The sequence below is a fragment of the Anabrus simplex genome, chromosome 11 (genome assembly GCF_040414725.1).
Source record: "Anabrus simplex isolate iqAnaSimp1 chromosome 11, ASM4041472v1, whole genome shotgun sequence".
Lineage (NCBI taxonomy): Eukaryota > Metazoa > Arthropoda > Insecta > Orthoptera > Tettigoniidae > Anabrus > Anabrus simplex.
The window spans coordinates 15127916-15152088 of NC_090275.1; the positions used below are offsets into that span (position 1 = coordinate 15127916).

The 24173-nt window shown below is 38.3% G+C and overlaps 1 protein-coding gene across 2 annotated transcripts in view; it reads right to left on the bottom strand.

The window, feature by feature from the left end:
* Window positions 1–538: 538 nt before the first annotated feature.
* Window positions 539–24173, bottom strand: part of Sym (symplekin) — a 91531-nt gene continuing 67896 nt past the window's right edge. For both annotated transcript variants that reach the window (XM_068229575.1, XM_067155734.2), the window contains 6 exons: window positions 23374–23492; window positions 16545–16732; window positions 13977–14153; window positions 12784–12870; window positions 12610–12698; window positions 539–763 (listed from right to left, as the gene is read on the bottom strand). In XM_068229575.1, coding sequence (XP_068085676.1) covers window positions 12624–12698; window positions 12784–12870; window positions 13977–14153; window positions 16545–16732; window positions 23374–23492 — 646 coding nt within the window. In that variant the 3' untranslated portion in view covers window positions 539–763; window positions 12610–12623. The remainder of the gene's footprint in view (window positions 764–12609; window positions 12699–12783; window positions 12871–13976; window positions 14154–16544; window positions 16733–23373; window positions 23493–24173) is intronic.

Genomic DNA, 24173 nt, shown 5'->3' on the forward strand with positions numbered 1-24173 from the left:
ACGTAGCGTTCTTTCGTTCAACCAATTCGTTTGAGTTTTTTCACCAAGTGAATAAACTTTCCTTTTCTGCGACATCAAGACACGTGTAATGAACTCAAAGCCAAACTAAACTGCTATGCTGTACACTCTGTGGGCAACAGAGGGAAAATAAGGGCTCTGTTCGCTGGCGAGCACAACTCTTTATCTTTGGCAAGAATCTTAGAAAAGTGAACATAGTATATAGTCAGGTGACTATTAATTTCCGGTTGCTTCCGTGAAATGCCAAAGCCCCCAAGGCTCATACTGAGTATGAGACCATATTATACTGGGCTTCCACTGTAATATCTCCTTTTATGTGTTTATACTTTTAACATTATTTTGTATTTCTTGTTTAGTTGTTTCTCTCCTGCAGAAAAGGTCAATTGGGCTGTAATGCAACTAGGGTTTAAAGCAAAACATAATAAATCTACATTTTGGTTTACATCAGTCAGTGTCTGGATGAGGAGCAAGGGCATGATACACAAGTTAGGAAGCGAGTAGAAGAAATATTACCCTATTCTTCGGTGTATTTTTTAATCAACAGAGAGACAGGAATTAAAAATCATCTTCGTATTATTTCATTGACTTGGTCCATTCAACTCCTTTCAGCCACACCTAACCTTGAACGGAATTATAATTTTTTGTATTTAAAATACAAAATCTCGGAGCAGTCCATGCGCGTACACCGCGGCACCTCCCTTCAGTCTGAAGCAAAACTTGCAGATAAAGATGAGTAAGTACTCGGCTGAAAGAGAAAATAGGAAAATTTAAAAGAAAACAACACAAACAAATATATACCACAGATAGGGAGCTATGAAAGGAACAGTAAATATTTAAAAAACATAAAAATAATGACAGGCTGGTGTAAACAGCGGACTTTGTTGTTGTTGTTGCATTTTAGGTGTTACAATACATCTTAAGTTATGTTGTCGTCTTACGGCAAAATCCTAGGACTGTACCACCAAACTGAGCTGCATAAACTGCAGAAGCAAAAGCAAAAATATTTGAAGTTTTCTGAACAATGCAATTAATACTGCATGACAGATTATTTTCCGTCTTATAACAAAAGACAGTGATGATCAACTGCTGTTCTTCACTTGCAAATTAGATTGGGAAGAGAAGCAGCAGTTGTTGTTATCTTGGTTGCTTCTTAACAGCTGACCAGACTGACTTGTATTTACCAAAGTCACTGATGGCCTATAAATTGTTAAAGGTATTTCTCAAAGGATTTTTGGTCAAAACTGTCTATTTTTTATTTTTAAATAACCTATATTTGTATATTTAGTTTGAATTAGACTAGAAATTATCATTCAAAGTAATAAACTTCATTGTTAGGTTCCGTATTGAGTTGAGACTATGCTTAAAGTAAATACAAAATTTTAATATTCCACCTTCTTTAGTATTTTTTAGTATTTTTTTTTTTTTGTATTGAGAAGGTGGAATATTAAAATTTTGTATTTACTTTAGAAATTATCAGCTGGAATGACACTTCTCCACCACTGAGAGACCACTACAACCCTCCTTTGAAGCACATATAATAATAATAATGTACTAAGGGAGTTACGTACCTCCATTTGTAAAAATGATAAGTAGGATAAATACTATAGTATAACTCCGATTTTGCTGACCTCAATTTAGCATAAACCTGTTCAACGGTAGAAATTTTAAGTCCCGAAAATTATTCCATAAGAGCAATACAATACTATATTCAATTTAACGTAATTCACAATAGGGCAAAACCCACATTTAGCGTAAGGAAATGTTAAAGTTCCCAAATACTTATTTCTATTCATTATGGTTATGGGACATTAAGAACCTATGAAAATGACATCATAAGCTTGCTAAGAATGACTGAAGGCAGAAGAGGAATTTAGAGTGCGGGCACTTAGAGCTAAAGTGAGATGCTAGACCAGATACACACTTCCGACTGGGCCACTGTAGTACAGCAGAAGCAAGCCCGTTTTTTTACAAGCTGTTTTACGTCACACTGACACAGATAGGTCTTATGGCGATAATGACACAGGAAAGGGCTAGGAGTGGGAAGTGGCAGTGACCTTAATTAAGGTACAGCCCCAGCATTTGCCTGGTGTGATAATGGGAATCCACAGAAAAAAACATCTTCAGGGCTGCCGACAGTGGGGTTCGAACCCACTATCTCCCGAATACTGGATACTGGTTGCACTTAAGCGACTGCAGCTATCGAGCTCGGTGAACGCCGTTTTAATGAAAATATTATTATGCCCTTCGAAAATTCCTATATTAATCTGTGCAATATCTTTCAGTTACAAGGAGAACCCTCTTTACTGATTCATTCGTTATTACGGGCAAACTCGGGCGTGTTAGTTTTCTGTTATCTCTACTCCAGTCTCCATTGATCATCATCTGTGTAATATCTTTCAGTTACAAGGAGAACCCTCTTTACTGATTCATTCGTTATTACGGGCAAACTCGGGCGTGTTAGTTTTCTGTTATCTCTACTCCAGTCTCCATTGATCATCTTCCGTATCGATTCCTCGTGCACAAGTGAGCAAGCTCTCCCTACAACTACGACTGGTGTAAACAAATATTGGGAGAACACATTTTTGCAATAAGTGCACTGAAAGCAGTTGTTAACTCCTTACAAATAGAGGCTGAAGTAAATGATTGCTTAATACTATGTACTGAATGTGATGATTCTCTTTTTCAAGATACAATGGTGAGCATAACTAATTTTAGAGATTAGGTTATGTACTTTCACATCTGGTTAAATTTCAGAAAGGCCCTTTGCATGTATTACTCGCACACTTTTTAGTGATAGAAGGACACCCTGGTGCTGAATCGGCTGACCTCAGTTATCTTCGAGATTCGTATTGGCAACTTTTGAAACACGAACTAAAGAGCGTTCCAACCTAAAAATGCAGGACAGCAGTAATGGGATAATTCCGTCTCTTTCCTTCTCCCATGTTTTGCGGGTAGCGTTGTCCTACTCTAATGCAGCGGGTTTGCCAAATATCCGTAAATCAGAACGTTATCGGTTAAAATGGGTGAATATTGTGTTATGTACAGAATTTCAGGCGCATTTGATGCCATTAACAAAAAAATAAAATGTAAAACTATAATTTAGTGTGAAAATGGTAATATAATGGAAAGTTTTGTCAAATGCAAAATCTTCATTGCATAGAACTTATCATGTCATAACTCCTCTTTTATATTCATTATTTTCCTCATTTTTTCACTGCTGGTAAAGAAACATTTCAGCTCGATGTAGATAAGTTTATTTTTAAATTTAAATGATAACAAAATGCAGTATATGAGTTTATTTTCAGTCATGTTCAGGGATTTTTATGTGCAGGCACGAAAAAGTCAGTCGCTGGCCAGCGTCTTTCGTACTGAATTTGCATGGGGGTTCAAAGCGAGGCAAATGGACTTCAGATACGGAAGTTATTTTTAAAACAATCTCGAAGTTCTTATCTTGCTTAGTTCCTAAGTTGTGACAGGAAGAATATCTCCTTGAATTTTGGTTTCGCGCGTGACTCGGCTGGCTGAAGTACAGGTAGTGATCTCCCAAACATGTGCTTTTAACATTTCCAGACAGTCACATGCAGTGCAGTGCTCATTTTGTCAGTAGTATGTATAATAGGGATTAAATACATATCAGTGACATATGTACAATTCTTGAGGGAAAGTGTATTTCGTTTATGTGGTTCATGAGTTCGTGCTCGTGCGTGGGGATCTAATTTTGAAGAAAAAGTGCAGAAGGATCATGGCGTGGTTAAAGCGAAGCAAACGGTCTTAGGATATGGAAGTTATTTTTAAATCATACCTCAAGTCCTTATCTCGTTATCTCTTAATTTATGACAGGGAGAACGTCTTGTCTGTTTACGTTTCACGAGTGACAGCTGGCTGGCTGGCCAGCAGGGATCTTCCAAACAGTGAGCTTTTAAATATACTGACAGCCGTGTGCAGTGGTGTTCATTTAATCAGTATTATAAGATTGATTAAATAAAGATCAGTGATAAATGTATAGTTCTTGAGGACAAGTGGACTGTGTTTGTTGTGTTTGTGTAGTCTGTGTAGTTGTCAGTTCGTGCTCATGCGGGGGTTCTTAGTTCAAAGAAAAAGTACAGAAGGATGTACAATGGATCGTCAAATTAAAAAGAAACGTTCTGTAGGTAAACTCAGGGGAAAAGAACGCAATATTATAATGAATGTCCTGGTTAATTTTTTAAAGACTATGAATGTGAGTAGCGCAGTCAGTGAAACAGCTAAAGCTAAAGGTTGTTCCGAAAGAACAATCTATGCTATAAGGAAGGAACACACACATGGTCCTTTGCAAACTCCCGCAAAAAAAAAAAAGAAAAAAAAAAAAGAGGACGGCAGAAAAATGCAAGGAAAATTAAATATGATGAAATTGTGCATAGTGGAGTGCGTCGGGTGGTTCACTCTCTTTTATTTGCTAACATACCACCGACATTGACCGTGATTTTGAGTCGGGTAAATGGAGAAGATTCTTTGCCATGATTTTCCAAAACTACGTTGTATCGCTTCTTACATGATATAGGCTTCCGTTATTTAAGATGGGGTAATAAAGCAGCTTTCATTGAAACCGATGAAATTATTAATTGGAGGCACAGATATCTCAGGGAGATAAAACGTTTGAGGACACAAAATAGAGCTATAATTTACACAGATGAATCATGGGTAAATAGTGGGCAGACAGTGACAAAAGAATGGAAGGAAACAACAGTGAAAAGTGCACGGCAGGCCGCCGCTGAAGGGGTGAGTTTGGGACTTAGGCCATCGAAAAGCCGAGGACCGCAATTCGCCTTAGTCCACGCGGGTAATGAACATGGTTTTGTTCCAAATGCTGAACTTATATTTTTATGCCATAAAAACACGGCGGATGCCCACGAGGAAATGACTGGTGAAATTTATGAGAAGTGGTTTTTCAGAACAACTGATGCTGAACACTCCCGAAGGTGCCGTGATCGAGCTGGATAATGCCACTTATCATTCCCATAAGTTGCAACCTTTGCCAGTGGCTTCTTGGCGAAAAATGACATCGTACAGTGGTCACGTAAAAAACAAATATCTTTTGAGGACGAGATGATCAAGCGAAAATTGTTGCACATGGCTTCTCAGCATAGGGCTCTGTATGATAAGCAGAGAATAGATGAAGGCAAAAGCGACAGGTCGACAGATTCTATGTCTCCCGCCTTACCACGGCGAGTTAAACCCTATTGATATGGTGTGGTTCCAGGTGAAAAACTACATCCGGTATCATAACGTATCATTCAAGAAAAATGATATGGAAAATTTAATAACCGCTGCGTATTAGAACATTACGGTGGACAATTGGGCAAATTACGTGAACAAAGTAAAGAAAAATGAAAGAGATTGGTGGAAAGCAGACGAATCAGGACGATGTCGATGATGAACAGTTTTTAATGAGACTTTCTTCATCATCCGGATCATCCTCAATTTCATCTCCCGAACCCGGTTCATCCAAAGCGGGAACATCTGGCCTTGGAGAAATGATAACTGTACGTCCAATGTCTGAGAGCAACACCAGTGATTAAGGTACATTATATTTATTTTACCATCCTACAAATATGAATTTATGAATGAATGAATGAATGAATGAATGAATGAATGAATGAATGAACTTAAAATTACAAAATTACAAACGAAAAATGTGGAACTGTGATGCCCTGTTTGAGTCACACTCGAGCATGATCTTCACACGTCAATTTTGCAACAGCGCACTCCATCTTCGCTGTACTGCAATTTAAGGTTGGAATGCTCTATATGAAACGCTTATGCATCGCTGTGTGACATCTGACGTACACTTTACGTACTACTACTAATATTGTTTACACAGCAAAGCCAAACTATAGAATTCAAGCTAGGAACAAGATTCACATCAAGTAATGTTATATAATGTGTGTGTGACGCAGTTGTTGGTTTAAGATAATAAAGGTTTAAAAAATTCATATCAACGATCATATTATCGATTCAATTCAGATTTCATTTCCATTCAGTTGGCAGTATTAGCGGAACCAAGTCCTCAGCCCTGAACAAAAATCTATCACTAAAAAGTGTGTGAATAATAAATGTATAGTGAAAGGGTTATCATTACTCTACAGGAAGCTTGTAATATATTTTCATAATACGTGTGTGGTAAACCTAGATTAGGTGACACCACTTGAAATAAGAAAATGGAAACGTCTGCCACAAGTCTCTGGAGTGATGCTATTACAGTTTTTAGGAATGAAACTGAATATGTGCGTTCAGATATTCGAATTATACAGTGCTAATGAGTAGGCCGCTGTTTGGAAAACATCTGCAAATTTTTTCAAACAAATGATTGCTGTTTCATACTGATTTTAATGTGTGTGGTTTTTTTTTTTTTTTTTTTTTTTTGCAAGTTTGGTATCCTTCGCAACTTTTATGAAAAATCATGTACAACCTTATAAGACAACCTTAAACCAAAGCAGTTATGCATTCACCGTTGCATAAAATAAATTTCATTATAAAGCCCATATTGTCGTATTTGCATTCCCTGACAAAAATCTACTGTCAAAAGGAAGGGTTAATCATGGACTCACCATTATCAAGAATAATAGCACGAACATCTTCCTAAATAACATTGAAAACTATTTCTTAACCAAATAAGAGACATAGAGGGAGACAAAATTTTAAGAGGTGTGCAGTTCAAAGAAGCTACAGAGCTTGTTATAAATAGAGGAATACAGAAGCACTTACCGTATTTCCCGGCATAATCATCGCCACCGCGTAATCGTTGCATCCTTTATTTTCAATAAAAAAATTGGATTTTAAACATTTAATCGCATAATCGTCGCACGTCCAAATTTTGTTCACCAATCTGGTTAAAAGGTAAATGGAACTGCAATGTAAGTTGCACATGAATGCGCAATTTAAATACGTGTATGGTTTATGGGCAATTTGGCAACACAGTCACATTTGCAAGATGTTGCACAACGTATAAATAAATAATACCGGTACGACGCATGGCTTACCGGTAGGCTATCGGCAGTTTGACAACGTGGTCGCGAGACAGTGTACAATTTATTCACCACCTACATATTATGAGTTCTCATTTGAAATACGTAAGGCTGTAAGTTATCGCTTATCAGCAACGTCGCCAGGAAAGACCGGTACCAACACACACACTTGTCTTCTAGTAGACAAGAGGTCTGATAGAATTCTGCATTACAACCACCCGCACCCCGGCACAACAGTCGCGAATGACCTTGGCCTAGCAAGCGACCGCTGCTCTGCCCGAAGGCCTGCAGATTACGAGGTGTCGTGTGGTCAGCACGACGAATCCTCATGGCTGTTATTCTTGGCTCTCTACACCAGGGCCGCCATCTCACCGTCAGATAGCTCCTCCATTGTAATCACGTAGGTTGAGTAGACCTCGAACCAGATACAGGTAAAATTCCCTGACCCAGCCGTGAATTGAACCCGGGGCCTCCGTGTAGGAGGCAGGCACGCTACCCCTACACCACGGGGCCAGCTCTTGCGTTATTGCGCACGAAGTGAAATCCAAGACGATAACACAGAATTCCACGGAATTATTCAGCTCACGGTCAGCCGAATTATTTACGATGTCTCGGTTGTCATCGCTAGACTCTTATCTTACTACTACGTCATAAGTGTCCGGGCATGGGATGAAAACTTTTACCCAAGCAGTCAAGATAATTATTATCCAATGGTATTAAAGTTTTATTTTATAAACTCGTCAGTAATGTAATGTAAAATCATCATTAACGGGAAGAAATATTAACCTAATTACCGTATGTTTAAAAGAAATTGAAAAAATGAATGTTTGTTACTGACATCTCGGAACACGATCAACTACAGTAGATCTACACCGCACTAGCTAGAGCGATGTATGAAGACGTCCGTGCTCCAGTTTGCGAGCGTTGCGCATGCGCACTAGTGTGTCGCAACCAACGAGCTCAACTGATAACAAATTGCTGCATGCTTCCTTGTTACCTAAAAGGATTGGCTGCTCTGGAATGGACAGATCACAGATGCATTTATTTGTTTGTGACTGACGTGATTACTGTAGACTTGTGTGCGTGAGAATTTAAGTTTTTAATTTGTGTTTGGGGTGTTTGTAAAAATAATTTGTTTTAATAGTGAACAATTACGGAAAGTCATCTATGTTGCAAAACATTAACGTGTGAAACATTTATAAGCGATTATGGGAAAATATAGAAACTATTCTGCGGGGTTCAAGCTAAGCGTAATTGCCTTCGCTGAACAGCACGGGAACAGAGCTGCAGAAAGAAAATTTTCAGTGAGTGAAAAGTTGGTGCGTGACTGGCGGAAATTAAAAAACAAGCTAAAAAGCACAAACCCTCCTAGACGCACGTTTAGAGGTCCTAAAACAGGGAAGTTTTCTATAATTGACGAAGGAGTGTTTATGTACGTCAATGAAATATGTAGCAATGGCTGCAGTGTAGCATATGAAATGTTACAAATTAAGGGACGGGAGGTAGCGCGCAAACACAACATAACTCAGTTTAAGGCAAGCCATGCGACGACACAATCTGTCAGTGCGAAGGAGAACAACACTAAGCCAAAAGTTGCCTGCTGATTACACGGACAAGATTGTAAATTTACAAAGATTTGTCATACGTTTGTGCAAGGAAACTTCGTACTTGCTTTCTCAAATCGGTAATGCCGATCAGACTCCAATCTATTGCGCTAAAAGGATCACGGAGTGTATTAATGAAAACCAGCGGTAGTGAGAAGTTGCGATGCACGGCAATGCTAGCCATTACAGCTCACAGAAGAAAGTTGCCGCCTTACACCATTTTCAAGAGGAAAACAATGCCTAAGAATATACCGTTTCCCCATGGAATTCATGTATGAGTGCAACCAAAGGGATGGATCGACGAAGAACTCATGCTGGAATGGGTTAAAACTGTGTGGGATAGAAGACCCGGTGCACTACTAAAACAACCAGCTCTGCTTGTTTTAGATAGTTTCCGAGGTCAGCTCGTGAACGAAGTGAAGCAACTTTTCAGTAAATATAAGACACGTCAGATAGTCATTCCTGGTGGCCTAACATCTGCTTTGCAGCCACTAGACGTATGTTTTGATAAACCCTTTAAAGACCACTTACGTCGATTTTACAACTGGTAGATGATGAGCGACGATCAGCAATTGACGCCCACTGGAAATATCAGGCGTCCACCCTTGGACTTGTTATGCTCGTGGGTGATGAAGAGTTGGGATCTTATACCACCTGAACTAGTCTCCAAGAGCTTCAAAAGGACTGGGATTTCGAATGCACTAGACGGATCCAAAGATGACACAGTGTGGCAGAGAGACGAAGAATCTGATACTGGTATTAACAGCGGCGAGGACGGCGCATCAGAAACAAAAACCTGCGATAGCGACACAGAAGATTTGGAATAAATTGTGTACCGGTAAGTCCGTATTTCACAACAAAGCGATAATTTTTTGCAAGTGTAATATTTTAACTTTAATACTCAAATTAATGACAATTAACCTAATACATTCATTTTTATTTTCAGGTTGGAAAAACATTCGCCGAATTGTTGCGAATAATTATGAATTTTGTTTTAGACTATTTTAATTATTTTGATGTATAAACGCGAGTATTACGGGCATCTTAAATTTGTATCAAATAAAATTTAGTTATAAATACATTTTTTGAGTAATACAAATACTGGTATTAAAAATTCTTCGTATAATGGTCACACCCTATTTTTTCGAAAATTTTGGTATAAAAAGTGCGACGATTATGCCGGGAAATACGGTAGTTATTTCGCAGAGGCTTGCAGACTGAATGCTAAAAGGCATAACAGTGTGTTACTGCACATATTGCATTAATAATTATATTTAAGTAATTATATCATTTATTTGTTTTAACTTAACAATATTGTAGTATTTCATTTATATTTGTTGAAGCTGTGTATAGAGGGCAGCACTTTGCTTCTGGGACTGTTTTCTGGCGTGACTGACTAGGGACGAAGAGTGAAGCGCGACAGACATGCTGCAAGTAATATGTGGAGGCAACAGTCTCATAAAATAATGTATTTGCACAACAGTGCTAACATTTATAATATTATAATATATAATATAATAATATTATAATTTATAATATTTCTAGTGTTTTTTTAGTGTCAGTGCATACCTCATATGTGTGAATGTATAATTGTATATGTACAGGCAGTACATACAGTACTGGTGTGTTTTAGTTCACGTATTGCTGAATAAATCAGAGACTTGTGTGCACTTTATTTTTTACAAACGGTATTTTCTTAATAACATTTAAGTGGTCCTCCGAAAGTGTACTTTATTATGTGATTATTATATGCGACCATCAGAGGTAAGGTTAGATAGTGAACATCAGTAATTTCATCTCGGTCAAACACAGTGTACAGTGAAAATGTACCTATATACGAGATAACGATCCATCACCTAGCAACCGTATTTTCTTGTGTATGTGCCTTGCAATTATTCAGTTGGGTTCTGCAAATAACATAGGTCTGTTAATCTGATGACAGTGCAAAGGAACAATTTGTTAGGCTGTACCCAAGCACACATGCATTAATTATTTAATTCAATTTATTTATTTTCAAAGAACAATCGAGCCAAAGCTAGTTATGGTGCAATGCAAGTCTCTTGCTTGGATAGCAAGGGCAGTTTAACAAAAGAGTAACCTTCAGCACAAAGTTGTAACTACAGAACAATGTCTAGGGTAGATACAGTAAAACCTCATTAATTCAAAGTCGCTGGGACACAAAAATTGGACTTCAAATTACGTTATTTAAAAAAAAACGCCAGAAATGTCAACCGTTCCCGTGTCTCAAAGTATTCTAAGATCCATTAATGCAACATCCTTTTTTTCTTTTTTTGCTATTGGCTTTACGTCACACTGACACAGATAGGTCTTATGGCGACGATGGGACAGGAAAGGGCTAGGACTGAGAAGGAAGCAGCCATGGCCTTAATTAAGGTACAGCCCCAGCATTTGCCTGGTGTGAAAATGGGAAACCACGGAAAACTATCTTCAGGGCTGCCGACAATGGGGTTCAAACCCACTATCTCCCGAATACTGGATACTAGCCGCACTTAAGTGCCTGCAGCTATCGAGCTCGGTAATGCATCATCTTGATTCATAGTTTAAACCTTTCAAATGCCATGGAAAAATGCTATTTCCAAAATGTATCCAACAAGGGGCATTTATATTATTCGGATAAATCACTGGCAAACATAACCTCATGCAACGAAAGGAAAAATAAAACACACACGATTCAAAGATGAGGATAAAAGATGTTGGTTCCCCAGTACAAATGCTTTATTTCTTTTTATTACTGTACTGTTTGCATTTTTTAGATGCCTTGTACTTGCACAGAAAGTGTCCGACGCCCTTAAAACATTGTGGCTTATCAAACTTTCCTATGAAGAGGGGAGGAAGTCTCTCGCTTTTGTGTGCATTGCAACACAGTACAATGACCCCCACCCTTGTACGATTTCCCGGCTGGCACTTCTCTCCTTTAAAACCATAAGTCCGTTTGAGCTCGGCATTAAAAAAAAGCAATGCAGTTTCATCAGCACTGACAATATTGTTCGGTACCTACGAATTGATCATATAAGCTACGCTTTTTCGCCAACTGTCGGCATCGCCAGTGTTCGCAGATTCTGCTTCTCTGCACACTACTGCTACCTGATATTGTGGCGTTCCTTAAAACGCTGAATACAAAAGAATTATGATTTTACTCGAACTCGGCAAATATGAAGCACACTGTAGACGCACTGAAGTGAGTGAAAGTGTGGAAAGCTACCCCTACACGTTCCAGAAGATGCGTTCTACCATGACGCGGATAAATTTTGAATTTAAATTATTCTGTAAAATACTAATTTTTTTTTTTCAAAATGTAAAGGCAGTTTTGAATTAAAAGTGTGAATTTCAGTAATGGGACCAACATTGTTCTACGAATTACGAATGATCCGTATTTTGAATTGAACAATTTAAATAACATGCAAAACCGTACCTCATGTTTCCGGGAACGAGAGCTGCTGTGAATTAGGTGGGGTTTTGACTTAACCGATTTTGAATTATTTAGGTTCTACTGTATCTCCTTGTTTTATTGCTGTCACTGTGTAAATAATGCGTGATGGTACAATTTATGTTAATACAGGCAAAGATTTCTGGAAAAGGTGTTTCTACTGAAACCTCAATTTAAGGTACACCCCCATTTAAGGTTAAAAAATCAGGTCCATGTAAAAAATTATTATTTTTTTTTTTTTTTTGCTAGGGGCTTTACGTCGCACCGACACAGATAGGTCTTATGGCGACGATGGGATAGGAAAGGCCTAGGAGTTGGAAGGAAGCGGCCGTGGCCTTAATTAAGGTACAGCCCCAGCATTTTCCTGGTGTGAAAATGGGAAACCACGGAAAACCATCTTCAGGGCTGCCGATAGTGGGATTCGAACCTACTATCTCCCAGATGCAAGCTCACAGCCGCGCGCCTCTACGCGCACGGCCAACTCGCCCGGTCATGTAAAAATTCTAAATAGGCGTTCTACTGTATATATACTAACCAATGGCACTTGGTTCAATCCATCCCTGGAGGGGCCGGCTCTACTTCAGGTTCTTCCTTAATATCAATGGTCAGCTCCACCGGTGAATGCTAGAAAGAGATGGAATATTACCACCATGGGACATTTACTAGACTCAACACAAAGTGAACAGCAGGTACGATAGCTGATACTGACCTGATCCATATCAACATCATACTCTTCAGGCAATGGTCTCTGGTTCCCTAGTAACACATCCATGATGGACTGAGGTATGTGTGCTCTCTGAAGACACATGAGAGAAAACATTACGAAATTACAGTATATAATACAACCCATTAAATTAAGTGAAAATCTATATATGTCATGGCTGTACATAACACCAGAGTACAGGAAGGTTACGTCCTAAACTAAGTTGAAAATACCACAATCCGCACAGCTGTTGCTATAAGTAAAGAAACAAACAAATGATGAATCAAGTCACATATAGTATATAGAAAGATAGGAACGCAGAATAGGATAAACATGACACAATTATCTATTTTTCCTTTCTTTATCTGCTTTCTTCTTATCCTACTCTTCCCACATCCAAGACCGCAGATCTGTCAAGGTGCCCCTCATCGAGTGTTGAAGTCCGCCCTCCTGATGAAGCTGAAGAACAGAAGCGAGCTTGTAGGGGACTAAGAAGCAATGGATGTAGAAGAACTGGATTTGACGGGGAGAGAGCCTGTCTATCTGAAGACTGTCCTTGTCCTTCTGTGTTTTCATTCTGTTTCTTCCTCTTCCCACACCGATGTGTATTTTATTATGTATTTCTATCTTTGTTGTCACTTGATTGTTCCTTTCCATTAACTACACTGGTAGCAACCATTCTTCTACATTTCCATTTCTTGGATAGTGTCCGACCAATATAAATTTTTACGTCTGTATTCTTACAGAATTAGTATCTCATATGACTCCACAGAATATTAAAAAATACAAAAACTTTGAACTTACAATCTCTTCAAGAAAGATGTGAACACTTTGATATTAGCCTAGCTTAGCTAAAAAATAAAGTGCACTGATTTACTGGAAAAAGTCAACATTTGTGATCCTTCTAGATGCATAAGATTCAATCAATCTCTTGAAAGGAACTTGCACAGAACCAATTATGTTTTCCACAGTTTGACTGTTCATATTCCTTTATTTATGAAAAATGTTAGAAAACATACTGTGAACTTAGCTGGTTTGATGTGCTGTACTAACAATTTCAATTGTTATGTTATTACAATACCAATTTCTCTCTTATACCTTCTAACGTAACATGGTGTTAAGCCATCAATAAAGTATTATTATATGTAAACATTTTGTACCCTTCCTGATACTAGATGACAGAGGCCTAGTAATATTACCTGATTCTCTGTAAATGCCATCACATGGCTAAGGAGAGGCTGTCTCAGGTCAGGAGAGTTTTCAAACACATCGCTGAGTTGTGCTGGAGGAAGCTGTAACAAGACCTGGAAGCTCTGGGGCTTGGTGCGCTGGCAGCATTTGATAAAACCTTCCCACACTTTCTTCTGCTTCCACACCTGCAAAAGCAATGAATAATAATGTTATTGCCCCCATTTTTGTTTTTTTTCCTTTTTATACACCCCACTAACTACTCATGACCATTTTCGGAGAAGCCAAATGCCAAAATTTTGTCCCGCAGGATTTCCTTTCACGTGTCAGTAAATCTACTGACATGAGGCCAACGTATCTGAGCAGCTTCTAATATCACCGGACTGAGCCGTGATCAAACCTGACATGCTGGGGTCAGAAGACCAGCGCCTCGACCGTCAAACACTCAGCCTGGCAACAACAAAGCACGTGATGAACTGATACACACAAACTGGAGAATGTAGCTATGGATTTATAACATAATGTTCTTAACTTCGGTAGCTTAACTATAAAGTTTATATACAATTTTCAAAAACTACTTTTCTCACTCAAAGGTTCTCCGTCAAGCAATCTGGATGTGTATGATGGGTTATATAAGGGCTGTTTCTTTCTTAGTAGTAACTCTGTTGTATGCACACCAGGAAACAGAACCAGTGTTTCTCGTGTATGCACACAGTATAGTGGTACCCAAACTACCTCACAGTACATGGACTGATTCATCCCATGATCCCTACGTGCGCTGTAGTGAGAGAGAGAGAGAGAGAGAGATAAGCCAGACAGTTATTATCCAAGATCTTCTTGAAACAGCAACAGTGGAGCAGGATTAAAACTGAACACGTAGATGGTCATACAGCATGACAGTGTTGAGAAGCGTTGCCTTACAGAACCATAGCACACAGGGTCAAAGCCTTCAATGACAGCATCTGTGAGAGACCTGTCAAACTGTTGGTATCGAAGATGTTCTGTCTCCCATACTTCCTGCGATTTTCATTTCATACCACAGATTAAAGATGGCATCCACTTCCAAACTGTTCCCGAAGTTCTAGAGGTGACACACCGCTCCATTAAAATCATTCAGAGAATGGTCACTGCTACAGGCTTCCACACAGGTTCTACACAATACTGGGGGACTGAAAATTTATCATAGCAGCATCTCTTTTGCATCATTTGTAATTCATAGTTGACAATAATAAATAAACGGGCCTTGTATGTAATTTTGGTTTTAAAAAGTTGTGATGAAAATGCCTTACACAAGTTTATTTGCATAACAATGGGAAAAAATTTTCATTGCATTTATATAAACACTTGTTATTGCTCAATTTCAATATGCCGACCTCAATCTGAAGTAGAGCCGGCCTTTCAAGGGATGGATTGAACTAAGTGCTATAGGTTAGTATATACAGTATAACCCCAATTTTGCGTGACTTCAATTTAGAGTAAACCTGCATTTAATAGAAAAAAATTTTTATTTATTTTTTTAATTTGTTTTACGTCACAATGACACAGAGAGGTCTTATGACGACGAGTAGAAGAAATTCCAAGTCCCAAAAATCATTCCATAAGTGCAATACTAATTTATCTTTGATTTAACGTATTTCACATTAGGGCAAAACCCTCATTTAGCATAAGGAAACGTTAAAACTTTCAAGTATTTATTTCTATTCAATGCGGTTTTGGGACGTTAAGAACCTATGAAAAAGACGCCATAAACTTGCTAAGGATGATTCAAAGCAGAAGAGGAATTTAGAGCGTGGGCACTTATGGATAAAGTGAGATGTTAGACTCAGATACACATCTGACCGCGACCACTGTAGTACAGTAGAAAGAATACTAGACCATGCATAAGAAAACTAATATCAGATTTGTTAACAGCAATGCAGAAATACATAGGATCCGATAAAAAATCGCATACAACAGAAAACTGTTCGCTAGTGTAATGAGGCAATGCCATGGGGCTAAAATTATCTTACTATTTATCATAATAATAATAATAATAATAATAATAATAATAATAATAACAACAACAACAATAATAACAAAAACAACATCATCATTTAAATTATTGTTGCCATTAATGCTTTCACGGCCCGTACTTATAAACATGAAAATAAGGTGAAATTCTTAACGTTTCGCAGAAAAACTCGACTGTCCATGAGAAAGCCTTCACATATCCTGTGTGTTTCTTCTGAGGACGCAGAGCATAGTTTCTCTGCAAAATGTTAAGAATTTCACCTTATTTTCTTGACACAACATAAGCCCAAAAGCCTATACAGTATCATGTCTATTTAAATTATTATTTACAATGATACCCTGAATGTTAAGTTAATTTCTTCAGTGAAACATCTGAAAATGCCAACCTTACCAGACCCCTCAACTGACTACCACTGGTGTGCTCATCCAACTTTAATAGGTGAAAATGAAATACTATACATAATTTTCAATTTAATATTTTTCATCTCCACTGACTTCATGCTAAATTAAAAAATCTCCCCTGACTTTCAACGCATATGGAAACTGTTTAAAAGTCACTAGATACTTGCCTGTTTCAAGATGAGCCTCTGCAGTATGTTCATGACAAAGCCGATTAGACGAGGATAGAAGGAGAGAGATTGTATGACTGTCCTCATGAGTAACGTAGGCAGGGGGTTCAGTTCCATGAGGTGCTGCATCACTACCGCCAGCACCTCCTGCGTGTAGGCTTGCTTCTCAGCAAAACACATGGATGTCGCTAAAATGAGACCATGTTATGTATTAGAGGAACTCTCTAGTTATATGCAATCTGCCCAAAATGTCTGATTAATGCTATTAGAAAACAAACAAATTCCCTTTAAAATAACTGTCATCCACTACAACACACATTTGGCAACGTTCATACAGCTTCTGGAAGGCCTCTTTAGGAATCGATTGCTGAACAGCTGTCACAACAGCAATTAACGGTGCTTTGACCTTGGTCTTTTACAGCCAACTCCTTTTTGTTCACAGGGAAGTCGTGAACACCATTTCATCTATTTGGCGCTTGAATTCCGGATCAAACTAGTAACACCAGCACTCGTCCCCCATGATGACGATTCATAGAAAGGACGGATCCTGGTTACACACACGGTAATGAAATCTCCAGAAGCTTCCATTTTTTGCTTTTTACTCAACCGTCAGCTTGTGCAGCACAAATCAAGAACAGATCTTCCGCTTACCCAAATCATCACACAGCCAAATTGCTGTTCAGATATGGCACCATTCACCCAATGTCTCAGACAGACGATGTAAAACACACACACAGCATATAGAATCATATATTTAGAAAGATAGGAACATGAATAAGAACACACAAGATGATAAAATAATAATAATAATAATAATAATAATAATAATAATAATAATAATAATAATAATAATAATAATAATAATAATAATAATAATAATAATAATAATAATAATAATAATCCCGTGGGGGTTTTGCCTGTTCCCCTATCGGGCGCGTCCCAGGTGGCGGATCGGGGGGCTCGCCGGACTTGTCCGGAGGGCTTGAGGGAAATAAAATACCTCTCGCGGACCAAAAACAGGCACAGCCAGAAAACATCTTGAGGCAACCTCTGAGGCTCAATACCTTAGTTGTAACTATGAGATTGACAAAGATCAATCTCCCCATTATCTTCAACTTACTAGCATGATGGCAACGTCAGTTAATGATACTACTACCCCAGGCCCTAGTATTCATACTAGGTTTTCTCGGTCATCGGATTCTGGGGGACCGAGAACATCATGCGGGAATGTATCGGAGCTTCCCAAATCTCTTCGCCCAAAGGAAAAACATTTTATTGGCACTTTAAACATCAACACGCTTCGCAAAATTGGAAAGTTGAAGCACTTAACAGACACATTAGACCAACTCAACATCCAAATTCTGGCACTCCAAGAAACTAGGTACAGTGACGAAAATCATTTTGAATCAGGAAACTATAGAATTTATAAAGGTAAACCAGCTACCCTCCTCCCTAACAAAATATTACAATTTGGCACTGGTTTTGCAGTGAGAGAAAATATCACAAATTCGGTATTATACTTTGCATCTCCTTCTGAAAGAATTTCGCTAATGACAATCAAATCAGGAAACAAAGCTTGTACACTAATCAATGCACATGCACCTACAAACAATTACAATCAAAAAGACCCACAGAAGGTAGATGACTTCTGGGAATTACTAGAAGAAACTACAGCCAAAGTTCCAAAACATCATGTCAAAATTCTGCTGGGGGACTTCAATGCACAAATTGGCAAAGAGAAGAAATTTAGGACCACTGTAGGACTTTACCCTGCTCACAAAAGAACCAATAAAAATGGAGAACGTTTAATTGGCTTCTGCGAGAATTTCGATCTAAAATTGATGTCAACTCATTTCCTGGCACTTCCACAAAAGAAAATGACATGGAGATCCCCGAACATGCATTTAGGAGAATTTCAACTAGACCATGTGGCTATTTCCAAGAAAAACCAAAAAGAAATTATGAACGTTAAAGTCAAAAAGGGAATTATTGACTCCGACCACCACCTATCTCTTGTTAAAGTAAAGTTTCAACCCAACAGGAAGAAAACCAAAACAATCAGAAACCCAAGAATCGACCCTGAATTTCTGAGACAGAACTCAGACAATTTCCTTGCGAATATCTCCAACGATGCTCCTTCAAACTGGCTAGAACTCAAGGACACACTCTTGAAAGCTTCACAAAACATCAGCAATCCCCCAAGGAAACGCAAACACAGGTGGTGGAATGACACCTGTGACAAGGCCATAGAAGTCAGAATTAGGTCCTGGCTAAACTGGAGTTCCCATAAAACTGATCAAAATCGTGATGAATTCTTCAAAACACAGAAACAAACCTCAAAAATCATCAGATCTGAAAAACGAAAATATGATCAAAACAGACTGGTAGAAATAGAAGAAGATTTCAAGAAAAACAATACACGGAACTTCTACAGAACATTCAGAGAAGAATTATCCAATTACCAGGCACCTAGTCTCTGTTTCAAACGTACAGATGGGACTTTAGAAACAAGTAATAAGGGAAATTGTGAACTCCTAGTAAACCATTTCATGGACCTTTTAAACTGTGAATCTCCAAAGGAACAATTCACCTATGAAAAACCAACACCTAATCCAGATTCAGAACCCCCCACATTACAAGAAGTCAAACAAATAATCAAAGATTTAAAAGACAACAAAGCACCAGGAGAAGATGGAATAATCGCTGAAATGTTGAAAATTGGTGGTGACAAACTGGCCCAGAGTATTCAAAAAATCTTACAGGACATTTGGTTTTCTGAAGAAATTCCAGAGGATTGGAAATGTGCATTGATTCACCCACTTCACAAGAAAGGAGACAAATCAGATATTAATAACTACAGAGGAATTTCTCTCCTCTCACTCGTATATAAAATCTTCTCTAAAGCTCTATTTAATAGATTAGAGAAACAAACAGACCACCTGATCGGAGATTATCAGGCTGGATTCCGAAAAGGGAGATCCTGCGCAGAACAAATCCTAAACCTAAAAACCATACTACAGATTCGCAAAACCAAACAAACAGTAATCACCTTTGTTGACTTCAAAAAAGCGTATGATTCCATAGATCGGCAGACCCTGTTCAACATACTAGAGGAATTTCAAGTCGACAGAAAAACGAGGGAATTGATTAAACAAACTCTGACCAACACAACATCAAAAGTTAAGTTCTTGGGAGAAATTTCTGAACCGTTCGAAATCAGAACTGGCGTCCGACAGGGAGATGGACTATCCCCACTACTATTCAATTTAGTTTTGGAAAAAGTGATTCGTGAATGGAGAAAAGAAACTAAAGGTATAAACATTGGCAGACTTCTTAAAGACAAAATTCACCTTGACTGCTTAGCTTTCGCAGATGACCTTGCGATCCTTTCGAACAACAGACAAGAAGCAATCCAATCCATAGAAAAATTGAATGAAATAGCCGCAAAAACCGGACTTCAAATTTCATTTGAAAAGACGCAGTTTATGGAAGGAACTAAATCAAGATTCGACAATCAACCATTAATCACCAATTGTGGAATAATTTCCCAAGTAGACAAATTCAAGTATCTAGGTGAAATTATTCAGCCAGCAGGGTTAAATCAGGAAGCTAACAAAGAAAGAACTGCTAAACTGCAAAGGGCTTACAAAATCACATGGAACAGATACAACAAAAGATGTATATCAAAAAATGCAAAATTACGACACTACAATACAGTCATCAAACCAGAGGCACTTTATGCATCTGAAACACTGATCATTGGCGGCAGGTCACAAATGAAAAGCATTGAGAAACAAGAGAGGAAAATTCTTAGAAAAATCCTAGGACCAAAGTTCGAAAATGGAATTTGGATGAAAAAGAAACCACACGAAATTTTTCAATTCACAGAAAAAATCACAGATACCATCAGAAAGAGACGACTAAAATTCTACGGACACCTACACAGAATGGATAACAACAGGCTGACAAAGAAAATTCTAAACCTAGCTCTAACCCTGAAAATCCGCAACAATTGGTTAGCAGAAATACATGAAGATCTACAAGAAATGGGTATCGAGGACGAAACCATTCAAGATAGAATGAAATTTAGAAGCTTAGTAAACAAACATAAATTTGCAGAGAAACCAACAAGAAAAAATACAGGCTGGACAGAAACACGCAGAAAGGAACACAGTGAAAAAATGAAGAGATATTGGGAAGAAAAGAAGAAGAAACATTGTGCAAAATAAGTTCAAACGCGCTCCACAGCTGGGCACAACGAACCAAAAAAAAAAATAATAATAATAATAATAATAATAATAATAATAATAATAAAAAAATAACTTGACTGAGGAAAGAACAGCTACAGCTGATATGAGAATTGAAACTATATTCTGACATCATTTGCAAAATGGTTGGTGCTTTTTATCAAGTTCTGCAAATCATTTAACCTTGATCAGGCATTAATAAGAGAAGCTGCGGTGACTGCCTTGAAATATTCAATTTAATTAAACAATACAGTAAAACCTCATTAACATGTTATTGCAGGGGACAAGGAAAAAGAACGTGTTAAGCGAGAAAACATACTATTGAATACACGAATAAAAACTATCCAGCAGGGATATGGAAACACTAAGATACGATTTTTTCTGACATAAGGCGATATCAGCGGGTACAGTGAAAACTATGAGAAGAGAGTACTGAAAGGTGTATAAAACATGTGAAAACAAATATGAAAACTTATTTCCCTGGGGCTTATAACATAACAACAGTGCACTGAAAAGTGTTAAAAACACGAAACAACAAATGTGAAAACATTTGAACGGGGCCCATAAAAACATTGAAATATTATTGCAGATCACGCTCTTTCTAAAATATTATTAGAAGCATTTCATTTCGGACCAGTGGGTTATAAACATTATTTTTCTGGTCCCGCACTTAGGCAATGAATTGGAGGTTATACAAGGCCATGTGTGACTGCAACAGAATGACTCTGGCCGCCATTTTGAATCAAACAAAACTTCGATCGACCAAGACCGACTCGAATGATCGTGTCTGAACTGGACAGTGAGAGTTTCAACATTCACGCCAACTCTGAGTGCTTAAAGATGTGGATGCCAGTCGACTTGCTGACAGACTTTAATTTTGTCTTCATTAGTACAGAATTTCATGACTTTTTCCATATACATAATTAGGCTATCACGTGTCAAATATTCGCTACCCTTCACTGTACAACTAAACATGAAATACATTTCTAACTTCTGAACAGAACGCGAAATACCAGCAAAAACAGGCTCATTGTGTTATTCTGCAGTTTCACTGCTAACCAGCACGCAAAACTGAGCATTTCTGAGGCTCATGGCTTGCTCCCCGAAGGTGCAACTTATCCTGTGAAGTTCAAGAATTCGAGGCCTTTTCCCGTTATCACGCAACTGTGGCGAGGGCTCTTACCCAAGTTGGAAATCACGTTCCTTCCACGAGGGGTGACAAATAATATCTTCAGGGCTAAATGTGATCGTACTAAGCGGTAATAGCGAACATTTGTGACGCGATGAGCGAGGTATTTTATATAGATTTAATACGATGAGAATTGGGACTTTGAATTTACAATCTGCTAAGAGGGAAAACGTGTTAATGAGGAATGCTCTAACAAGGTTGCAACTGTATATGAAAAACGTACTAACCAACCAATATATTTTGTTTTCTTACTGCCACTTCACAAATTCGGCCTATGGAGTTTAGTTATTTTGTCGGTCATGCTTTTCAAAGTACCTGTACAAGCCAGTCTCAGTAGACAATACGATAGTTATCACGTATACTATGAATGTGGTATACCAATACTATCTACAGCAAGTGTCTGGCTCGACGGCTAAATAGTTAGCGTGATAGCCTTAGTCACAGGGGTGTCAGGTTCGATTCCCGGCAGGATCAGGAATTTTAACCATTATTGGCTGATTACACGGGCACGGGGGCTGGGTGTATGTGTTGTCTTCACCATCATTTCATCCTCATCACGAAGCGCAGGTCGCCTACGGACGTCAAATCAAAAGACCTGCATCTAGTGAGTCGAACTTTCCCCCGGACACTCCCAGCACTAAACGCCGTACACTATTTCATTTAATTTCATCTATAGCAAGTAAACTTCTTGTAAGCATTCTGCTCAGTGTAAAAGCCATCATCATTGGTCATTGGACTGACAGGGTATGTACACCATGAGTGATACTAAGAGTTGATCAGCAAGTCCATGATGGTGAACTTTGCTCCAGCACAAGACTCTGAAGGGTCCCTTTGAAATGCTACAAAGATTAGCTAAAACAAACCATGAAAGTGACTAATATCAACCATCATACTTGGGATGTACTTGTCAAAGACCACGTACTTAAAAGTAGCAAACCTTCTCTTGTGGACGTGAATTGTTTGAACAAGGGATCAAACAACTGGCTCACAGCTTCGCCAAGTCCAATAAAATCCATTAAGTAGAATTTGAGTGACCGTATGTCTTATACAAAAGTTGGAGAGTACAGTAAAAAAATGTACTGTCAGTGAAGTGGTCTGTTAGGTACGAAAAAATTGTATACTCAGACACAAGTAATAAGTAGAAAATAAAATGATGAGAATGTCTCCTCAAACTTCCTTAGTGCATTCTAGTTCCTTACCATGAGTCAAGGGATTCTACTGTCTGTTCTAATCCCTCAATCTAATGTGCCTTAAATACTAAAATATAACCGCACAGAAAACAACTATCATTTCACCACACACAATCTTCACCAACATCATTATCCAACTCCAGTTTTCTGGGTGTGGTGTATTTAATCATTAACAGTTAAAACAAAATTCAACCTGCACCTACCTTTTATGACTGTTTTCAGTTCACACTTCGAAGGGTCTATCGTATGCAGTGCTATAAGCAACTCCGCTGGCGTTAACGGTGATGTGTGATTCATGGATTCCGCATGAGTACCTAGTAACCTAGGAATTAAAACGAGAATAAAGTTATTTCACAACAGAAGGCAGCCCTGAAAATTAATTCAATGAACATGTTTTTATTTTAGCAAAGATAACAATTTATCATCATAACATCTGCCAGCCACTTTAAGAAAGGGAGACCGGGGTATTGTCTTAAGGATGTGATCACCAATATCACTGGTTTACGGTTCCAGTTACCCAGGTATTGTTCATAAGCCTCTTCCACTCACCTGGTTCCTCACGACATCATTCAGTGTCCTCCTTTTAGTGCTTCAGAGCATGTCTTATGCACCCTGACAGGTAAGATATTCGTGTCCCTGTATATATCAATAGAACGTTTCATAAGTTGTATTTATCATTTAATCTCAGGGCCCTGCATCCAGCAGGTTTTCAGTCTTCCTACCAGGCGTTTTTCTTCTAGTGCTCTTTTTTACTATTCTCAATGGTTCCATTATCATCACGTATCTCAATCACCTAGATTCTGTCTAGTAGGGACATCTTATTCCCAGCTTTCATTTTTTAACTCATCCATCACGGTCTTCTGGAACTTCATCTCTGATTAACGCAGTCTTTGCTCTCTTTGTGACTGTGCACGTTTCAATACTACTGGTTAAGATCGGAACAGAGAAGCTGTAGAGCACTGCTGATATTATTCCAGAGAAGGGTGCTCAATTGTTGGTAGAA